The sequence below is a fragment of the Micromys minutus genome (genome assembly GCF_963924665.1).
Source record: "Micromys minutus genome assembly, chromosome: 24".
Lineage (NCBI taxonomy): Eukaryota > Metazoa > Chordata > Mammalia > Rodentia > Muridae > Micromys > Micromys minutus.
The window spans coordinates 19,732,961-19,751,902 of NC_137959.1; the positions used below are offsets into that span (position 1 = coordinate 19,732,961).

An 18,942-nucleotide genomic window follows, 5' to 3' on the forward strand; every position below is an offset into this window, starting at 1 on the left:
AGAGAGGCACAGCCCAGAACTTCTCTTCACACTCCTGTTGGTACCTCCTGTTGACTCATGTGGAGGCTGAGGCCTGGCTGTTCATGCTAGTCTATGTCACCACTGTTGTCAACCCAACACTACTGAACTAAACTACTGGTATTTCTGTGAAGTGTGTGTGAGTGGTGGTGACTTCTGTGAACTGAACTGTCCCAGACAACATAGATGGAAATTGGTCCACTTCCCCTATATTCTTTTTTTCTACTACCTCTGGTAAATGGTGGACTAAAAGGGAGGTTAAAGCATTTAAGAATCATCATTAAAAATAGGTTTTTATAAAAGTAAAGTTACAGGTCATGCTTGATACTGATTGGTTGTTGCTAGAATAAAATGGCTATTGCTGGGGACAGTGACTAAGTGTAGAGTGGTTGTTCTTGGAACAAGTTATGGTTTTTCCAGTAAGTTCAAACTAGGGGCACACTAAACATAAAATGAAGCCTGGGTGCTAAATGAAATCTATCAGGCTAAAGCTAGAACAATAACTGGGCTCTTCCTGCCTGAGTCCTCCATTCTGTGAACAACCGGAAAGAAGGGTTTGTACCACACAGATGTGTGGTCACAACTGTGCAACTGTGTGTCTAATCACTTACTTGCTCCCTGCTCCTGCAACTCTAGGAATAATTTCCAGATTTCTGTCTAAACTCACTCTTGACCTTCCTAAGTCTTTTATCTCAAATTTCTTCCCATCCTATATACTTGCACACGCACGACACGATCTCTCGTGCGCACTCTCGTGCGCACTCTGTCTGTCTCTCTGTCTGTCTCTCTGTCTGTCTCTCTGTCTGTCTCTCTGTCTCTCTCTCTCTCTCTGTCTCTCTCTGTCTCTCTCTCTCTCTCTCTCTCTCTCTCTCTCTCTCTCTCTCTCTCTCACACACACACACACACACACACACACACACACAAAGTTTTAATTAAATAGTCTCAGTCAAAGAGAACTGAGGCCTCCGGCAAACTGAGAACTGCAGCTACTGGTCCCTGTGTCTCAATAGAAACTTTTGGCAGCAGTAGCAGTGGAGGCAGGATACCCAAGTGCAATGTGTGCCCCAAATCAGCCACACCTGCCAGATAATACATGTGTCTAAGCATGTCTGTCTCTTTGCTAATACACTGCTACTGCATATGCTTGTGGAAATGAATGCTGTTCCATTCTTATAGCCATCTTTACTAAGGGCTAAAAACAGGCAGAGCTATAGCTTAAGCGCTGTCTTGATTAAGGGCAACCAAATGACTGCTAGCCATCTTTGCTGAATTTATAATTCAGTCATCAGGATAGAGGGGGAAATCCTCTCTTACAACCCTTCTGGCTCCGCAAAAGGGTTTTGTTTTTCTCTGAGCTCACCTTAAAGAATGTTCATGCTGTTAACAAATTTATCTCTTTTGTGAACTTGAAATTCTTATAAGCCTCAGGTCTACTTCTCATGGATCAAGTGGATTTCATCTGTATAAGTACCCCTGTCAATCAATAGCCTAAATTCCCCACCTGTTGCCTAGTCCAGAGTGGGATTCCTCCCTTGTTCCCTGATTTTGGAACTCCCTACTACAAGACCATGAGCCTAAGGGTTTCAAATGTACACCTACTTGAAAAAGTTTTCTTCTAAACCTACCTTTTATTTTCTGCCTCTGTGTTTCAGCATCTTGCCAAGATCTGGCATTCCAGTCTACACACACACACACACACACACACACACACACACACACACACACACACACACACATACAGGGCCTGCATTTTCCTAGTCACAGATAGTTGCACAGAACCCAGGACAACAATGAAAACAGCCAGCTCTGCCAGGACTTGTATAGCATCCTCATCCCAATTTTCTTAGGTTCCCAGAAGACAACCCCACTCTAAAAGTCAGCAGGAAGTACTTAACATGATGACCCCACTTCTGCCCCATCATCACCTCTTCCTAACTCATTTTTAATTAAACCAAAATGGAGGAATGTTAGCTTCTAGGCTCCACCCAATAGTTATCCAACAACAGGTATAATCCTGGAGTTAAGCTTATAAGACCAATCTTTATCTATCCCCTCCCTCTCTCACACCATTTGCTCCCCCGCCCCAGGTGTTCCTGGCTAACCTCTTTCCCTCTTGGCTCCCTTCCTCTCTCCTCTTTCCGTTCTTTCCAATCCCCGGCTTTTCTCGGCCTCTACCCCTTTTCCAGGTCCCCTTCTCATCCCACCAATAAACCTTCTTTGTCTACTGCGTAGATGCTCCCTTCCTGCCACACCATACTTCCACATTTTATTAAACACAACATCAAGTATGGTGATATACTCATAACTCCAGCACTTAAGAAGCTGTGGCAGAAGGATAACAAGCTTTAAAACGAGCCTGGTGTAAGATCCTATCTTAATTGGCCAGAGAAGATCACTGCATTGCATTGTAGCAGGTGTGTCATATATATGCTCTGCCCAGGGAGTGGCACTACTAAGAGGTGTGGTCCTGTTGGAGTGTGTGTGTCATTGTGGGTGTGGGCTTTAAGACCCTCATCCTAGCTGCCTGGAAGGCAGTATTGGGCCTTTAGGTGAAGATGTAGAACTCTCAGCTCCTCCTGTACCATGCCTGTCTGGAGGCCACTTTGCTCCTGCCTTGATAATGGACTGAACTTCTGAACCTGTAAGCCAGCCACCAACAAGATGCTTTCATGATTTGCCTTGTCCATGGAGTCTGTTCACAGCAATAAAACACTAAGTTGGTACCAGAGACTGGGGCATTGCTGTGATAGGTCTGACCATGGTTTTTTTTTTTTGGAAGAATGTGGATTCTGGGACTTTGGATTTTAGAAAGCAGTGGAATACTTTAAATGGATCTTAATGGACCATCCTAGTAGGAATATAAAAGACTTTGTTACTGAGAGTGATCTGAATTGTGCTAACCTGGCCCAAGAAGTTTCAGTGAAGAATTTCAATATGTGGCCTAGAGAAGTTTTTGGTGGTATTTTAGTGAAGAATGTGGCTACTTTTTGCCCTTGTCTGAAGGGTCTGCCTGAAGCTAAAATAAAGAGACTCTCAAGAAACGTCTTAAGTCTCATGAAGAGCATTTTGAACAAGCATAGCAGGCTGAGAAAGAACAAAACATAAAATGTATATTGTCAGAGCATTAAAGGGGCACCGGGAAGTGAAATGGAGCTGCATTGAAGGATAGTAAATTGAATATTAAGGAAATAATGACCTTGGGGCAAGATTCTACACAGCTAAATTTAGACTCAGGCATGGTAGTACAAGCCTTTAATCCCAGGAAGCAAAAACAAGTAGATCACTGAGTTGAAGGCTGGCCAAGAACAAAGAGCAAACTCTAGGTAAAAAACTTAAATCCAGGCTTGGTGGATTTACCACACATTTAATCCCAGCATTCAAGAGTGTTCATTTTAGGCAGTGAAATAGTTGGAAAATAGAAAGTTGATAGTGCAATACAACAAGGGGGGTCATGTTCCAGCCTCAGCAAGCAGCAGAACTTGGCAGTTTTGGCCATTTGGCTCTGGCTTTAGGGTCAAGAATAAAGGGGACTACTGGGACATTTGGTGCTGGTTATATGGAGCTAAGAAATTAGCAGTGATTAAGAAGAGACCAGCATCACTGGAATAAAATCTTCTGGAAAGTGTTTTCTGAGAGCACAAACAACCTGTGTTCTAGAGATAGCAAAAGTTGTACCTTGTGCTCCAGCTATACTTGGTCATGTCACTGTGGTGGTACTAGATATGAAGGCATGAAGGGGTCGGTCATGGAGAGCAGCTGAGGCTTGGCACTTTGATAGGCCATGGAAGGCCATCGGTGAAGGTATAGCCAATTGCAGTTGACAGCACAGGACTTAAGGGATCATGCAAAGGAGCTGAAGTTGGCACCATGAAGACAGCCTATGAAAGGATATTGGTGAAGCCTAGCTGCAGCAAAAACCCCAGCATATTGGAGATGCCAGTACCATGGAATGACCACTAAGAACAGCAGTAGTGGAGTGGATCAACCTGAGCTTAGTGTGCTACAGAAGGCAGAGCTGGAGAAGTGATGAAAATTCTTTTAGAAGAGTCCAGAAGATCATGTGTGGACTCCAGACATTAGAACAAGAAGCTGTAATGTTGAAGTTGCCTTGGAGGCCAAGATAGTTGATATGCTAGAACTGTGATATTTTGCTGAGGATAGCTGGTAACAAGGAGCAGAATTAGCTCAGGAGAAAGAATGTTGTTACAGTCAACAAAGATGAAAAAGGAGTTGAGATTTGCTTTGACATCAGCCATGAAGATGCAGATTTTGGAGTTTGCCCAGCTGGTTTCCTGTCTTGCTTTAGGGATTAGTTAGGTGATTGGATGAATGTCAGAGAGACTTTGAACTTTGGACTTTTAACACTGTTGATGCTGCTATAAACTATGGGAACTTTTGAAGTTGGACTAAACGTATTTTGCATTATGCTATGTTTATGTATGGCCCTCATAGACTCATGTGTGAACAAGCTTATGGGGGCCAGAGAGTGAAATGTGATGGTTTTATGTGCTCAGCTCAGAGAGTATAACTATTAGGAACTGTGGCATTGGAGTGGGTGTGTCACTATGGGTGTGGACTTTACGGTCATCATCCTAGCTGCCCAAAAGCCAATAATCTGCTAGGTGCCTTCAGATGAAGATGTAGAACTCTCAGCTCCTCCTGCACCAGGCCTGCCTGAATGCTGCCATGTTCCCACCTTGGTGATAATGGACTGAACCTCTGAACCTGTAAGCCAGCCACAATTAAATGTTGTCCTTATAAAAGTTGCCTTGGTCATGGTGTCTCTTCACAGCAGTAAAACCTTAAAACACAGGGCATGCCTATAATCCCAGCACTGGGGAGTCAGAGGAACTGCTTTTCATAAAAAGTAAAAGTGGGAAACAACTGAGGGAAAACACCCAAAGTTTTCTTCTGGCCTACAGACACATCACGTCACACGTTAAAAACACAAACAGAAATTCCAGAGACCTTGTTTCAAAAGCACACTTTTGATTCTAGCACATGGCAGGCAGAAGCAAATGCATCAATACCAAAGTTTAAGGCCTTGTGAGTTCCAGGCTAGCAATAGATATAGTAAACCACCTCAAAAAGAGGAAGAGACAGACAGACTTATAATCAATTTCATAACACTACAGGTCATAACACTAAATTAACAAGTTATTTTTTAAAATATATTAAAAGCTTTTTAATTAAAAAAATAAAAATTGTAAAAAAAGATGTGAACTGCCACTAAACAACCTTAAAAATATCTACAGTAATACAAATGTTTGAACACACTATGTTAATTTTACACACACCATGACTCAAGTGCCACAATGCTTTGCATTTTTTCATTCAACCAAAGAGCCATCTATGCTATTCAAAACACTAGTTCCAACACTTACAGAATAGCACTGATGGATCTTGAGGTTGTTCCCAATATCAAGATACATGTCTTGTGATAGATCTAAAGTATATGCCTAAAAATAGAGAGCTTGAGTCTAGGTGCTGTATTCAGTAACCGACAAGAGAGTGAGTAAAAGTCGTCTCTTTGCTTGATCTTTACAAATACACTAAATAGATGCTCAATTGGTGAAAACTCGCTCGTACACGGTATGTGCCAGGGCTCTGTATATACATCTCACTTTAATAAAAAGGTGGTTAGATTAGTAAGGTTTGGTGTTACACACCTATCACCCCAATACCTGAAAGGTTGAAGCAGGAGTACAGCCTGAAAATAGAATGAAATCTATTTGAAAGACACAAGCACATGAGGGGGAGGAAGAGACAGGGACCTTAAATTTTAAAACAGTTAAAGTAATGTAAAAGACATTGTTGTGCATGTTTTGAATGCCAGCACATGGAAGGCAGGCAGAGCCAAGACTACAAAGTGAACCCTGTCTCAAAATAAGTGAAATTAACTGTTGGGGCCAGCAAATGGCTAAGCAGGCTAATCCACACACTGCCAACCTAACAGCTTTAAACTCCTGAGACCCACCTGGTAGGAGAGCAGAACCATCTCCTTTAAGTTCTCCTCAGACCTCCCTAGGAGACCTGGGGTTCTACTTTCCCCTAAAAACAAAATAATGTAAAAAAGTAGTAAAAGTATGTGACAAAGCATATGGGAGAAAGGGCTTAGAAGTAAAGGCCTACACGGGAGAAGCCAAAATAGATGCTTAACAGATAAATCTGCTTTTCCTTTTCTTCCCTGCTTCCATCTTTGTATGGGGGGGAGGGGTCCCAGGCAAAATTATTCTGTGCAGCCCTAGCTATCCTAAATTCCCTCTGCAGACCAAGCTAGTCTTTACTTAAGAGATCCTCCTGCCTCTACCTCCTAAGAGCTGAAATTAAAGACTTACATCACCATGCTGAGCACAGGGAACATAACCTTCAAAATTAATCCAAACCAAAGATAATTAGCGATGAGACGTGAGTCTTCTATGAATAGTTAGTTTTGACTGTCCACAGCTAGAGAAAAAACTGAGTGGTTAAAAGCATTTACTGCTCTTGCAGACAGACGATCTAGATTTTGTTGCTAGCACCCTATGGAGGCATACAACCACCTGGAGTGCCAGTTCCAGGGGGTCCAATGCCTTTGCTTTTCTAACCTTCAAAGACACTAGGTAAATGGAGGGTACACATACATGTTACAAGCAACACTTATAAATAAAACTCAAGTGGCCTAGTGGCTCAGACCAGCATCTGATAGGAAGAGGCAAGCAGTTCAAGACCAGCTTGGTCTGTATAGAAATTTGAGGTCAGCCAGAGTTACAAGGTGAAACCCTCTCAAGGAAAGAAAAGGAAAAAGGAAAAGGAAAGTTAAGAGCAAAGAAAAAGGGAAAAGAAACGGGAAAAATAAAGAAAAGGAGAGAACAGGCAGTTTAGCATATGCCTTCATTCTATTTAAAAAGGCCAACATATGCATTTTTATCTCCTATATATTCAAACATACTGACTTTGAAAGGATACTTAGGGAAATAAACGTAATACTCATTGCCTGTGTGTAGAAATGGATGGGCAAGCCACATAGTCCACATATTAAACATCTTTTAAAAATTAAAAAAAACAAAAACAAAAAACTACCTCAATTGCTGCACAAATACCACAAAATAAAAGAACCAAAATTGAATACTGCTGTGTAAGTCTTTTCTTAGTTTTGGCTGAGACAAACAAATACACATTTGACTTATGTGCATCATCTATGAATCACCTACAATTCTCTACAGAAAGTAGAGAATTCCGTATTTTTTTTGAAACAAGGTTATAGAATGCCCAGCTGGCCTCAAACTCAAAATCCTTTTGCTTCTATCTTTAGCAATTCTGTTTCAATCTCCAAGTGGGAACACATCACACTCAGCTAGCTACTTTGTGTTCATAAAGATTGAATCAAATACTAACACATGTAAAATCTATACTACAAAAAGTAAAGATTCAAAGAGCTGGCTTTGTATGTGTGTGTTCCTGTGTGTGTGAACACAAGGACATCAGATACCTTGGAACTGGAGTTATAGGAAGTTGTTTAGTCACCCAATGTGTGTGCTAAAAACTAAACTCCAGGTATCTGAAAGAGCAGCAGGTGCTCCTAATTGCAAAGCCATCTCTCCAGCTCCAGAGGGCAAAAAAACAGGTACTTCTCCAAAGATGTAAAAATTGACAGGTGGAACACAAATGTTCCATCACTATTTGTGAATCAAAGCTTCATTCCCAGGAAGATGGGTAACTGCCCACAGATGATTGTTACCGAACTATGCTAAGCAAGCACTTTACCACTGAGTATCTTATACCTGCAGTGCAGTTTCATCCTTTTTATGTATACCTGGACTTGTTAGCACAAGGACACGTGTACCATTACAGCTGCATGAGTGTAAGGGGGCCTATAGAGGCTCAAATTTGAAATCAGATGCCTTCCTCCACCCTACTTTACTGATATGAGGCAGGATCTGTGGCTGAACCCAGAGCTCACCAATCTCGGCTAATCTGGCTGATCTACATTGCCCTGGAAGCTTCTCTCTGCCTTCAAAGAACTAAGATTACAGGCAAGCTGCCAGAGTTTCCCAGCTTTCTTTGTGGGCTTAAGCACTTTATCCACTGATCCCTTCCCTCTTAATGCTGAAGAATTTTGAAAAAGGTAGAGCTAGACAGAACCCAATCAGATCATGTTTCTTTACTGCTTTTTTTAATTAATGTTTGTTTTTCAGACAGTTTCTTTATGGAGCCGTGGCTAGCTGACCAAGAACTCAGTATGCAAACTGAACTGGCATCAAATGCATAGAAATTCACCTGCCTCTGCTTTCCAAGTGCTAGGATAAATGCATGTGTGACTATCCCTGGCTTCGTATTTGTTCAAAAGAAAAATTAAATTATATTAAATTAAAAAACCATGAACATACCCATAGACTGGTATTAAGGTCTTTTATGTACAGTTCTTAAGCAAAATAACGCAAAGAAGTTATGACCTGTAATATAAATTGCCAACTTATTATCATTGGCTATTTGTTTCTGCTTTAGTGCTGTTTATATTCTGAATAGAGTACTTACATGCTGTATTTCCTGCTGGCTGGCTCGGTAGTTTTTCTTGGTTAAATTGTCCACCAGGTAGCTGATTTGAGACAAGGCCAGCGAGAGCGAGTCAAGATTCATTGCTGGTTGGGGCGGAAGCAGGCGGCCGAGCCCGGCGCAAAATCACCATTATTCCCCTTTAGTCACCTCAGAGACAGGTTAATGCTTTCTCTGTAATTAGACTATCTCTGGTATCTGTAAATGTTTTCAGTTCTTCTTCACCAAGTGTCTTACTCTGTTCTGAAACATGGCACCTGTTCAAAAATAAAATTCCAGAATTCAGTTGTAGGGGAAGGTTAAAGAGCTTTCATCTCTCATTTAAAATGTTACTAAGTACACTTTTAAAACTAGTTATAATGTCTCAACCAGTGAGGATGAAAAATGCCTTGCTCTAAATTAAAAGATAGTATATCTCATTTTGTTTGGGATTTTTTGTTTTGTTTTGTTTTGTTTTTTTGTTTTTTTTTTTTTTGTTTTTTTTTTTTTTTTGAGACAGGATCTCTGTGTAGCTCTGGCTGTCTTAGAACTCAGAGATCCACCTACCTCTGCCTGAGTGTTGGGATTAAAGGCGAGAGCACCACTGTGCCAGAAAAGATCTGCAACTTTTCAGATGTCTATTTTATCAATTTTATCAACTTCAGAACCAACTTCAGGAGCACACTGAGTTAGAATTGTGTGTGAGACTGCCTTTCACTCAGCCTCAGGATGAGAGCAGATGTAAAGTTACGGTGTGAGCAGACTCACCTCACTTTAGTGCCTTTCCCACAGGATAGATACAATGACTGATTTGACTCTCTCACACTACTATAGAATCTTAAAGTGCTTCAGGATACACCTTGCAGAAATTTAAATGGCTAACTGAAAGCCAAGCAAGAACTCCAGAAGCCAAAGTTGAAAGTGCTCATAAAAATAATTTAGACCCTCAAGAGCCAGTGACAGGAGGATCTCTTGCGAATTCAAGGCCTAACTTGGTTGACATATTAAGTTCCAGACCAGCAAAAGCTACAAAGTGAGACTCACAGTCTCAAAAAAAAAGGGCCAGCAGGAGGTCAGCCTAATCTACAGAGTGAGTTCAAGACAGCCAGGGATACAGGGAATCCCTGTTTCAAAAAATGAAAAGTTTTTAAGTTAATTTTTAAAAATTTGGAAAGAAAACCCCAAACAATAATAAAGCTAAAATGGCAGGTTGTTAATTGGTTTATCCCCAGCCAGTACCCTAAGTAATACCTAAGAAAACCAAACCAACACAAACTCTTTTCCATTACAAATTCAAGCCTTAGCATTTAAGACATAAAGATTTTGTTGATTTTGACAAGGTTCCATATATATATCTGTGGAGGCCAGAGTAGGTCCCAGAAACCTCTTGATTTGGAGTTAATAGACTGTTTAAAGTAGCCTCATGCAGTTATTGGAGAACAAACTCCAGCCCTCTCCTAGAGCAACATGAGCTCTTAACCACTGGGCCATCTCTACAGGCCCAAATTCATAAAATTTAAACCTTTATCTTTAAATGTCTTAACAGTAATGAAACATTTATCATCCTAATAATCTTAAACCTTGAAATTTGATTAAGACTGTATTCCTGGGACTGGAGGGATGGCTTAGAGATTGAGGGCAGTGACTATTCTTCTGGAGGACCCGGTTTGGTTCTCGGTGCCCACATGGAAGCTGACAACTGGCAGAGGCAGGTGAAACTCAGGATCAAAACCATATTATCAGACTTGGCACTAAGTGCCTTTAGCCACTAAGCAATCTCACTGGCTAATGAGAGAGAACCTAGCAATTAACATATAGAGCAGGGCTGAAGAGACAATTCAACAGTTGATGCACTGGATGTTGTTCCAGAGGAACAGGGTTCAAGTCCTAGCACCTACATAGCAGTATTATCTGACACCCTCACACAGACATACATGCTGGCAAGAACACCAACACCCATGACCTAAAAATACGTTACAAAGAAAAAATGAACACTGAAAAAGACCTGTCTTGAAAAGCAAAAACAAAAAAAAAGGATATGTACAGCTCTCCAGAAGGACCTTAGTTCAATTGCTAGCACCTATACCAGACAGCTCACAACTCTCCCTCTGGCCTCTACAGGCACCTGCACATAAACACACACACAAAAAAAATAAACTCAAAAAACTATTTTAACAAGTCCCTCTCTCCCTTAGAAACACATTTATGCATCCTTCTAAGCCTCCCAGGATTTGTTGTGTGTCACTAGAATAGTTACACTGGAAATAACTACCTATAGGAAACAACCACACTAACCTGCAACCATTAAGTCCATCCCCCAGTCATGCCATTCTACAACAATGCTATACAGAGCAAACTGCTAGCGCACTGACCACTTGTCATGATGACACACTTCTGTAATGTCAATATTCTAGATCAGTGATTCAACTGGTGGATCAATCCCCATCCCAAAAAATAAGTACATCACTATTAGTAACAATACCAAAATTACAGTTATGAAGTAGCAACAAAAACAACTTTATGGTTAGGGGGTCACCACAACAAGAGGAACTATATTAAAGAGTTGTAGCATTAAGACAGTTGAATTTAATTCTTCAGCACTGAGTTTGAGGGTACAGAGGCTACACAAGGTTAACTGTCACAAAATAAACACACCCACAAAAAGAAACATCACTAATGTCACAGCAATATAACACAAGTCAACTATTACCTGGACAGTTATGTTTTTAAGTAAATGAAAGATTTACTATTCGGTAGGCTGGATATTGCTCAGTGATGGAGGGCTGGTCTAGCCCACAAAAAGCTCTGGGTTTGGTCCCCAGCACTGTCTTCCCTTTCCCTGTCCTTTAAAAAAAAAATAGTAATCACAGGGGACAAAGACATTTTGAGTAATTCTCCAAAACCAGCAGGAACAACAGAAAATTCCACTGGCATAAAGGTTATCTGCCGTTCCACAGAACTTTGTCAACAGGCAAAATTACCACTTAAAAAGTTTTCTTAAACACCCACTTCCTATCCGGTAGAATGAAAAGCTTAAGAAAGGACATTCACATTTTCACTAGAGAACACCACCCTAAAGAGTCTCTTGAACATTTGGTATGCTAAAGAATACCCAACAGATAATCATAGCTACCAGATGTTATCCATGTAGTTTATGGAAAAAGCTGCAAAATGCTGAATCTCACTTTTATTTTGCTTTTTTAAAAAATGGTAAATAAAGAACAGCTACCAAACACAACTAAGTATGTAAGACCAAAGAATAACATGGTCGTGATTAACAGTGATTACAAAGAGACTTTCACTTAAAAGCCTCTTAGAAAGGCAATCTTTCTAATAATCTACATACTTCCAAAGTTTCTAATTACATACAAAATATTGTCAACTGCAATACTTGTCAGCAAAAGAATACCAACGGGCTGGAGAGATGGCTTAGCAGTTAAGAGCACTGACTGATCTCTCAGAGGTCCTGAGTTCAATTCCCAGCAACCACATGGTGGCTCACAACTACTATAAAGAGATATGATGCCCACCCCCCCCTTTCTGGCCCAGTTGTACATGCACATAGAGCACTCAAATCTAAAAAATTACCTATGAATAGGTGACTGATGAACACACATTCATAAATATACATATATGCAAGAAGTATTTTAGTCTACATTCTGCTTAAGCATTTGTGTATACCACTCTTTGTATACACACACAGTCACACTTTTACAAAAAGAAGCTACATAAACCACAAACTAAAGAGTATTAAACAAATGGCTAAGAAAAGAGCAGAAGAGATAAATCAAAAACATACTAATTAAACATGAGCTAGGCCAGCACAGAAACACAAACCTGTAATACTCTGGAGGCAGACAGGAGGACAGTTATAGATTTGTGAACCTTCTTTCTGTACCCAGATATTCAATTTCTAGATAAAACACAACCTGGTAAGGTCTCTTTCTGTGTATCTAAAGATATATCACTAGTAGCTTAGACTGACAGGCAATTTTTCTTCCCGCTTCAGCCTGGAGGGCAACAAAATTACAGGTGTGCATTACCACGCCCCACTGAAAGATGAGGGTAAAACAAGGGACCAAATGACTAGAGAACTGTGTCAACAGTTTAAGAGCAGTTGTTGAGGACAAAGTCTATTACCAAGCACCCAAATGATGGTGGCTCAGGACCACCCACAAACTCCAGTTCCAGAGGATCCAACATCTTCTGATATGAGGGCACCTGGCACACACATTTAAAAGATACATACTTGCAGGCAAAGCATTCATATAAAAAAAAACAGTAAATAAGAAAGAAAGGGAAAGATAACAATGTAGACCAAGTCTGAAAATGTTTTTTGTCTCTGAGGCTCACTCAAAGAGATGTCTTTTACACTTTCATGTATCAATAAGGTTACTGGTAACATGTATCACCAGCCCACAAGGGCCAACCAAGTGTTGTGGTGCACACCTTTAATCCCAGTTCTCAGGAAAGAGGCGGGAGGATCTGAGTTCAAGGCTATTTTGATCTACATAGTTCTAAACAGCCAGGAATACATGGTGAGACTGTCTCAAAATCTTTAAAACACACACATTTTTAATGTTTAAAAATTCTATTCTTGGGCCCAATGTCAGGAGTATTTTTAGGAAGGCTGGAACCATGGCTCAATGGTTGAAACCACTTGCTTCTCTCAGGATCCAAATTTGGTTTCCATGTCAGGTGGCTGGCTCACAACCACCTGTAACTCCAGCTCCAGGGGATCTAATGCCCCTGGCCTAGACAGACAGACAGACAGATAGACAGACAGACAGACAGACACTCTCTTTTTAAAAAACAGGACTGGGGAAATGAATACATGGGTAAAGCACTTGCTGCATAAGCAGTAGGGCCTGAGTTTAGATACCCAGAGCCCACATAAAGCTGAACATGGTAGCAGGTGTCTGTAATCCCAATTTTCCTACTGCAAAACGGTAGGTAGAGATGGGAAATCCCCTGAAGCTCCTAGACCAACTATAGCCAAACATGATGTAACAGTGAACTAAGACACCCTGCCTCAAAGTGAAAGGAAAACACTGACACCCACAGTTCTTCCTGACCTACATTACCCTCAAGCACACTCTCATGTACAAAGTGTCTTAGTCCTTTTCTTTCTCTCTCCCTCCGTCCTTCCCTCCTCCCACCCTCCTGAAAGAGAAAACTGGACCTGGGATGCCACACTTTTCTTAGACTGTTGTTGAGAAGACAGCACATATTCAGAACAAGTACTTATCAAAAGCAGCCCATGTACTTTCAAAACAAGAGGACCTTCCTGGGAGAAAATGGCTCCCTCAGTACAATAAAAATACTGGTCTACCCTTCAAGATGCCCTCTTACTGGTAAGTCTCTGAGTGACAAGTCTGTTGAGCGTAATGACCAACATGAATAAACATGCAAAGAACCACTGTCATCCACCAAGATTACCTCAACTACATCTAAAAATCACAATTCAAGAAATACCAGAACACAAAGATAAGGGGTTACAGAGATGGCTCAGTGGTTAAGAGCAATGGCTAGCTGGAAGAACCTGGGATTTACTCACAGCACCTATGTGGCAGCTTCTCAACTGATTAACTCCAGTTTTGGTGATATAATGCCCCCTTCTGGTCTTTAAGAGCACCATATATACACAGACATACACGTGGGCTAAACACCCATACAAATTTAAAAAAAAAAAAAACAAACTACATTGTTGGCTTTTTTGTTTGTTAAAGACCATGCAGACATCATCACAATGGGTGAATGTAGACCCCTGAGCACGAAAATGCATTTCAACCAATTCAAGATCACCAAGGTTTCTAGCATTAAGAAGCAACTGTTTGCACACAGCTGGAAAGTGATGCGCACACCTTTAATCCCACAACTGAAAGAGATGGCCAAGTGGATCTCTGAGTTCGAGGCCAGCCTGGTCTACAAGGCAAGTTTCAGCCAGGGTTATTACAAAGAAACCTTGTGTGGGGGACAAAAACAAAAACAAAAAAAAAAAAAAAAAAAGAAAAGTTATTCTGTAAATTCTGAAAGGACTATGGCTAACTCTCCCACACACAATTTAAAAACAAACCCAAGGGTATTTCTTTTGCAGCCCCTCCCACCATCAAGACACACTTTAGAAGCAACCCAGGCACAGTCAACATACCTTTAATCATAGCACTCAAAAGGCAGTTAGTGGATATCTAATAGTCTACACAATGAATTCCAAGGTCAGCAAGGGTACAAGTTAAGCCTCTAATCCCCTCACCCCAAAAAGACAGGGAAACATGGCAGAGTTGCACCCCTATGCCCAGGCAGCCTAAGGCAGTAAGGTTCCAATTCTAGGCCAGCAGAGACTAAATCACAGTACTACTAGCTTAAACAAAGAGGAGAAGAAGGAAAACTGAGACTGTAGTTGAAGATGGCACAGCAGTTAAGGGTAAGAGTGCATGCTAACAGAGAACTCAAGACTCACTTCCCAACACCCACATCTAGCAGTCACCTGCAACTCCAGCACCAGGTGATCTAACCCTTCTTTTGGTCATGCACAAACACACAGGCAAAACATTTCATATATAATCTTAAAAAGGAAGACAGTATTTCAGTACACGTCTAAAATCACACCATGTGGGAAGAGCATTCCAACTCTGAGGTTAGCCTGTTCACATCACAAATTACAAATTAACCAGAGCTATACACAGTAGCTCTATTTCCACAAAGAAAATTTTCATGGTGTGTGGTTAAAAGTGCTCCCTACCTATACATGAGGACTTGAATTCTAATCTCAGAACTCAGAGTAGAAGCCAGGAACTGTAGTGCCCATCATAATCCTGGTCAAGACAGAGAGAATCCCAGAACTTGTGGGCCAGCTGGCCAGGCATAAAGCAGAAAAACAACAGACTGTTAAAGTGAAGACCAACACTTGAGGTTGTCCTCTGACAGCCACACTAATGCCAAAGCCATGTGTGCCTGCATTTACACACAATATATGTTGTGTTCTTCAAGGTGCACATCTATCACTCAAATCTCAAGTAATTAGATGATCATCACCCCCACACACACAAAGTTCTATGTTTGTGATAGGCTCTCATTTTGTACCCTCATACTGGTATAAAACTCAAGCTATTTTTGTCTCAACCTCCTTGGTGACTGGATTAGACATACCATCACAACAAACTTTCCCCTACAGTTTATTATCTCATTAATTTAAACTTCAAGAATTGCATTTTAACAAGTATAACAAAATTAAGCCACATTCTAAAGTTGAGTTTCCCACAATGAAAGATTGAAATGTTTTGGTTTTGATTTTCAAAAATAGGATCTTAGTATGGTGATCCTCATCTTACTATGGAAATCTGGTTTTCCAAGATAGGATCTTACTATGGGTTTTCCTGCCTTGGCTTGAAACTTAATTGTTGTATGTGTGTATAACCCATGCCAGAGCAAACATGTGAAGATCAATGAACTAATTGTATGTAGAGTTAGTTCTCTCCAACTTTACCCAGTGAACCATCCATCTCCAAGCCCTGGAGAACTTCTTAAACCTACACTGCTTTAAACTACCCTTCCAGAGGCTGCTTGAAAAAAAATCATAACACAGCATCTCAGATTAATTACTACCTTCTCAAAAAACTTTTCAATGAATGACTTTTATTTGCTTTGCTATATTCTTACAAATATATAAATATTAACATAAAAACTAGGCACAGTGATTATCATTTGGCCCTTGAAACATGCTTAATAAAACTGTAAGCCAGCCCAGTCTGGTGGCTAGCACCCTTAAGCCCAACACCTGAGAACTGGGTCATTGAGATCAAGGCCTGTATGGTTTCTTGATACCCAGTGAGACCCCTACTCAAGAAGAAAGCAAAGCAGTGAGTTGTGTCAACTGGAAAAGCCTGATACCTTGAGTTCAATTCTCAGGCCCCATCAGATAAGAACTGACTCTTACAAAGTTGTCTTCTAACTTCCAAACCTGAATGTGTAATAAAACTGTGAACCAACAGAAAAGCATTGTTGGACTTCCTATATATAAAATCTTAACATTATATTCACTAGGAGCCAAGATTGTAGTTTAGCAGATCTCCTAGTAGACTCTAGATTCCAAATACCACGCTCAGAGCTACAAAACAAAAACCTCATTGGGATTTCACTTTGAAACAGGAAAACTTATTCAGTGTCATTTTAAGAAGTGTTTCAGTTAATTCTTTTTTCCCCTTGAGACAGGTCCTCCTATACCAAGACTAACCATGAGTTAAAGCTGGCCTTAACCTCCGATCCTCCTGCCTGAGCCTCAATGCTGGAGTTATAGACCTGAGACACTAGGCCCATCATTTCAGCTAATTCTTCAAATGAAAACTTTTGTTCTGTTCTTGGGACTTAGTGGTTAAGACAGTAAGGCATACTTACATACACATATATCTTTAATTAAAAATATAACAAAACATGCCAGGTAGTGGCAAACACCTTTAACCCCAAAGCTTGGGAGAAGCAGCAGGAAGATGTGAGGCCTGCCTAGTATACAAACTGAATTAGTCCCAAGATAGCCAAGGCTAAACAGAAAAATTCTGTCTTTAAATAAAAACAAACAAGTAATAAATAAACCCAAAACATAGTGATGGCACACACCTGTAATTTCAGCATTTGGGAAGCAGGATGACAAGTGAAAGATTAGCCTATGCTTCATAATGAGTCCTTGGGCGAGGGTGGAGGACAAAGGGCAAACCATAACTCAGGAGTGGAGCATTTGCCCAGCAAGTCCAGGTCTGTGTTCAAGTCCCAACAACACATACAGAGTGTGAGTACGTGTCAGCAAACATGCCATTTCAAAAGGGCAGATACTATTTTTGTTCATTCAAGCATCATCAAATGGGGACAAGTACAGTACGTCAGTGAGTAAAGACACTTGCCACCAAGTGTGACAACCTGCGTTCTATGCTTGGGACCCAAATAGTAGAAAAACCACTCTTGAAAGTTGTCCTCTAACCTTGATATGAGTACTGCAGTGTGAAGTCACCATACCAACATAAACCCACTCACAATAAATTTGTTTTAAAGTGACAGAACATGGTTAGGTCATGTGGTGATGAGTCTATAACCCAACAGTGCTGTAACACTGTCATTTAGTAAACTGAGACAGGACTCTGAATTTGTGGCTACCCTGAACTACAAAAGCAATACCTTGTCTCAAAAGAAAGTGCTGGAGAGATGACTCCACAAGTCAAGAGAGCCCTTGCTGCTCTTGCAGAAGTCCCAAGTTAGCAAGTGGTTCCAAATCACCCATAACCCCAGTTTCCAAGGGATCCAATGTCCTCTTCTGAACTCGGCATGCACATGGTGCACATACATATGAACAAAACACATGCACAAGTAATAAAATAAAAAGCCGACAAAAAAAAAAAAAAATAAAGTCAACCTCTAAGACTATAATCCTAAGGGCCTCAAGATGGTTCAGAAGATAAAAGCATTTATTTGCCACAGGACCTTAGATCCATCAAGAGTCAGAATACTGACTCCTGAAACTTATTCTTTGACCTCCACACATGGGCTGTGGCACAGGCATGCTAAGCTCACTGTGTGTATTATTCAACAAATTTTAATCTTGGGTTTAAAAAGACTTTCAGGTATTAGTGATTAGTAAAAAGACTTTCAGATACAACAACAATATCAGTATTGTTTTTTTTCACTGTTTTTGTTGTTGAGGCCAGATTTCAGTAAGTGGCTATAAAGCAATCACAAAGAGCTCCAAGCCTCATTCTATACTACTAGGATTACAAGCAGTCAGTGTCACCACACCCAACTAAATGTCAGGTCAGGTTTTTTGTGCCTCGATTCTAGACTTGCTTCCACTAACCAGACTGGAGCAGGCAAAAAGGAACCAAATTTCCCAGGCAGGCCCCTGTCAACTGGAAAAAAAGAACCTTTACTAACTAGCATGCTACCATTGAGGGAAGGCACTGCTCAATACTTTAAGTCTGGCTACCATCATCAGCCCACACTTCAAGTCCACTTTCCTGCAACGGGAAAACAATCTGTAATGTCCTCACACATCACATAAAACAGATCCTACTTAAACCTCCACCATTTTCATACATGTATCCATTCTCCTTTTCCAAGGAGAGAGGTCATGAGGGAAATGCTGGCATTTTCTCTAATAAGGGGTACGATTAATTATTGGCTGAATGTTGTTTTTTAATCTCCATTGTAATCACAAAGGATCTAACAGCAACCAGACAGGTAGGAAGCTCAGGTACTGTTACTCGGTTTTGAAAAGACAAAAATAAAAAATAGGCCCCAAAGAAACTCGACATCTGGAGCTAAAGCTCACTGATACAAGGCCTTGGCTGGATGGATTAAATGTCCACGGAAAGTGAGTGTAATATTTGTTGAAATGACTGCAGGGGGACGGTTACCCCTCATAAAGTT

At 40.7% G+C, this 18,942-nt stretch overlaps 1 protein-coding gene across 9 annotated transcripts in view; it reads right to left on the reverse strand.

Annotated features, from left to right (window-relative positions):
- Positions 1-18,942, reverse strand: part of CNOT1 (CCR4-NOT transcription complex subunit 1) — a 74,846-nt gene that overhangs the window by 54,810 nt on the left and 1,094 nt on the right. For all 9 annotated transcript variants that reach the window (XM_080937122.1, XM_080937121.1, XM_080937116.1 and 6 more), the window contains exon 2: positions 8,536-8,810. In XM_080937122.1, the coding sequence (XP_080793248.1) occupies positions 8,536-8,637 (102 nt within the window). In that variant the 5' untranslated portion in view covers positions 8,638-8,810. The remainder of the gene's footprint in view (positions 1-8,535; positions 8,811-18,942) is intronic.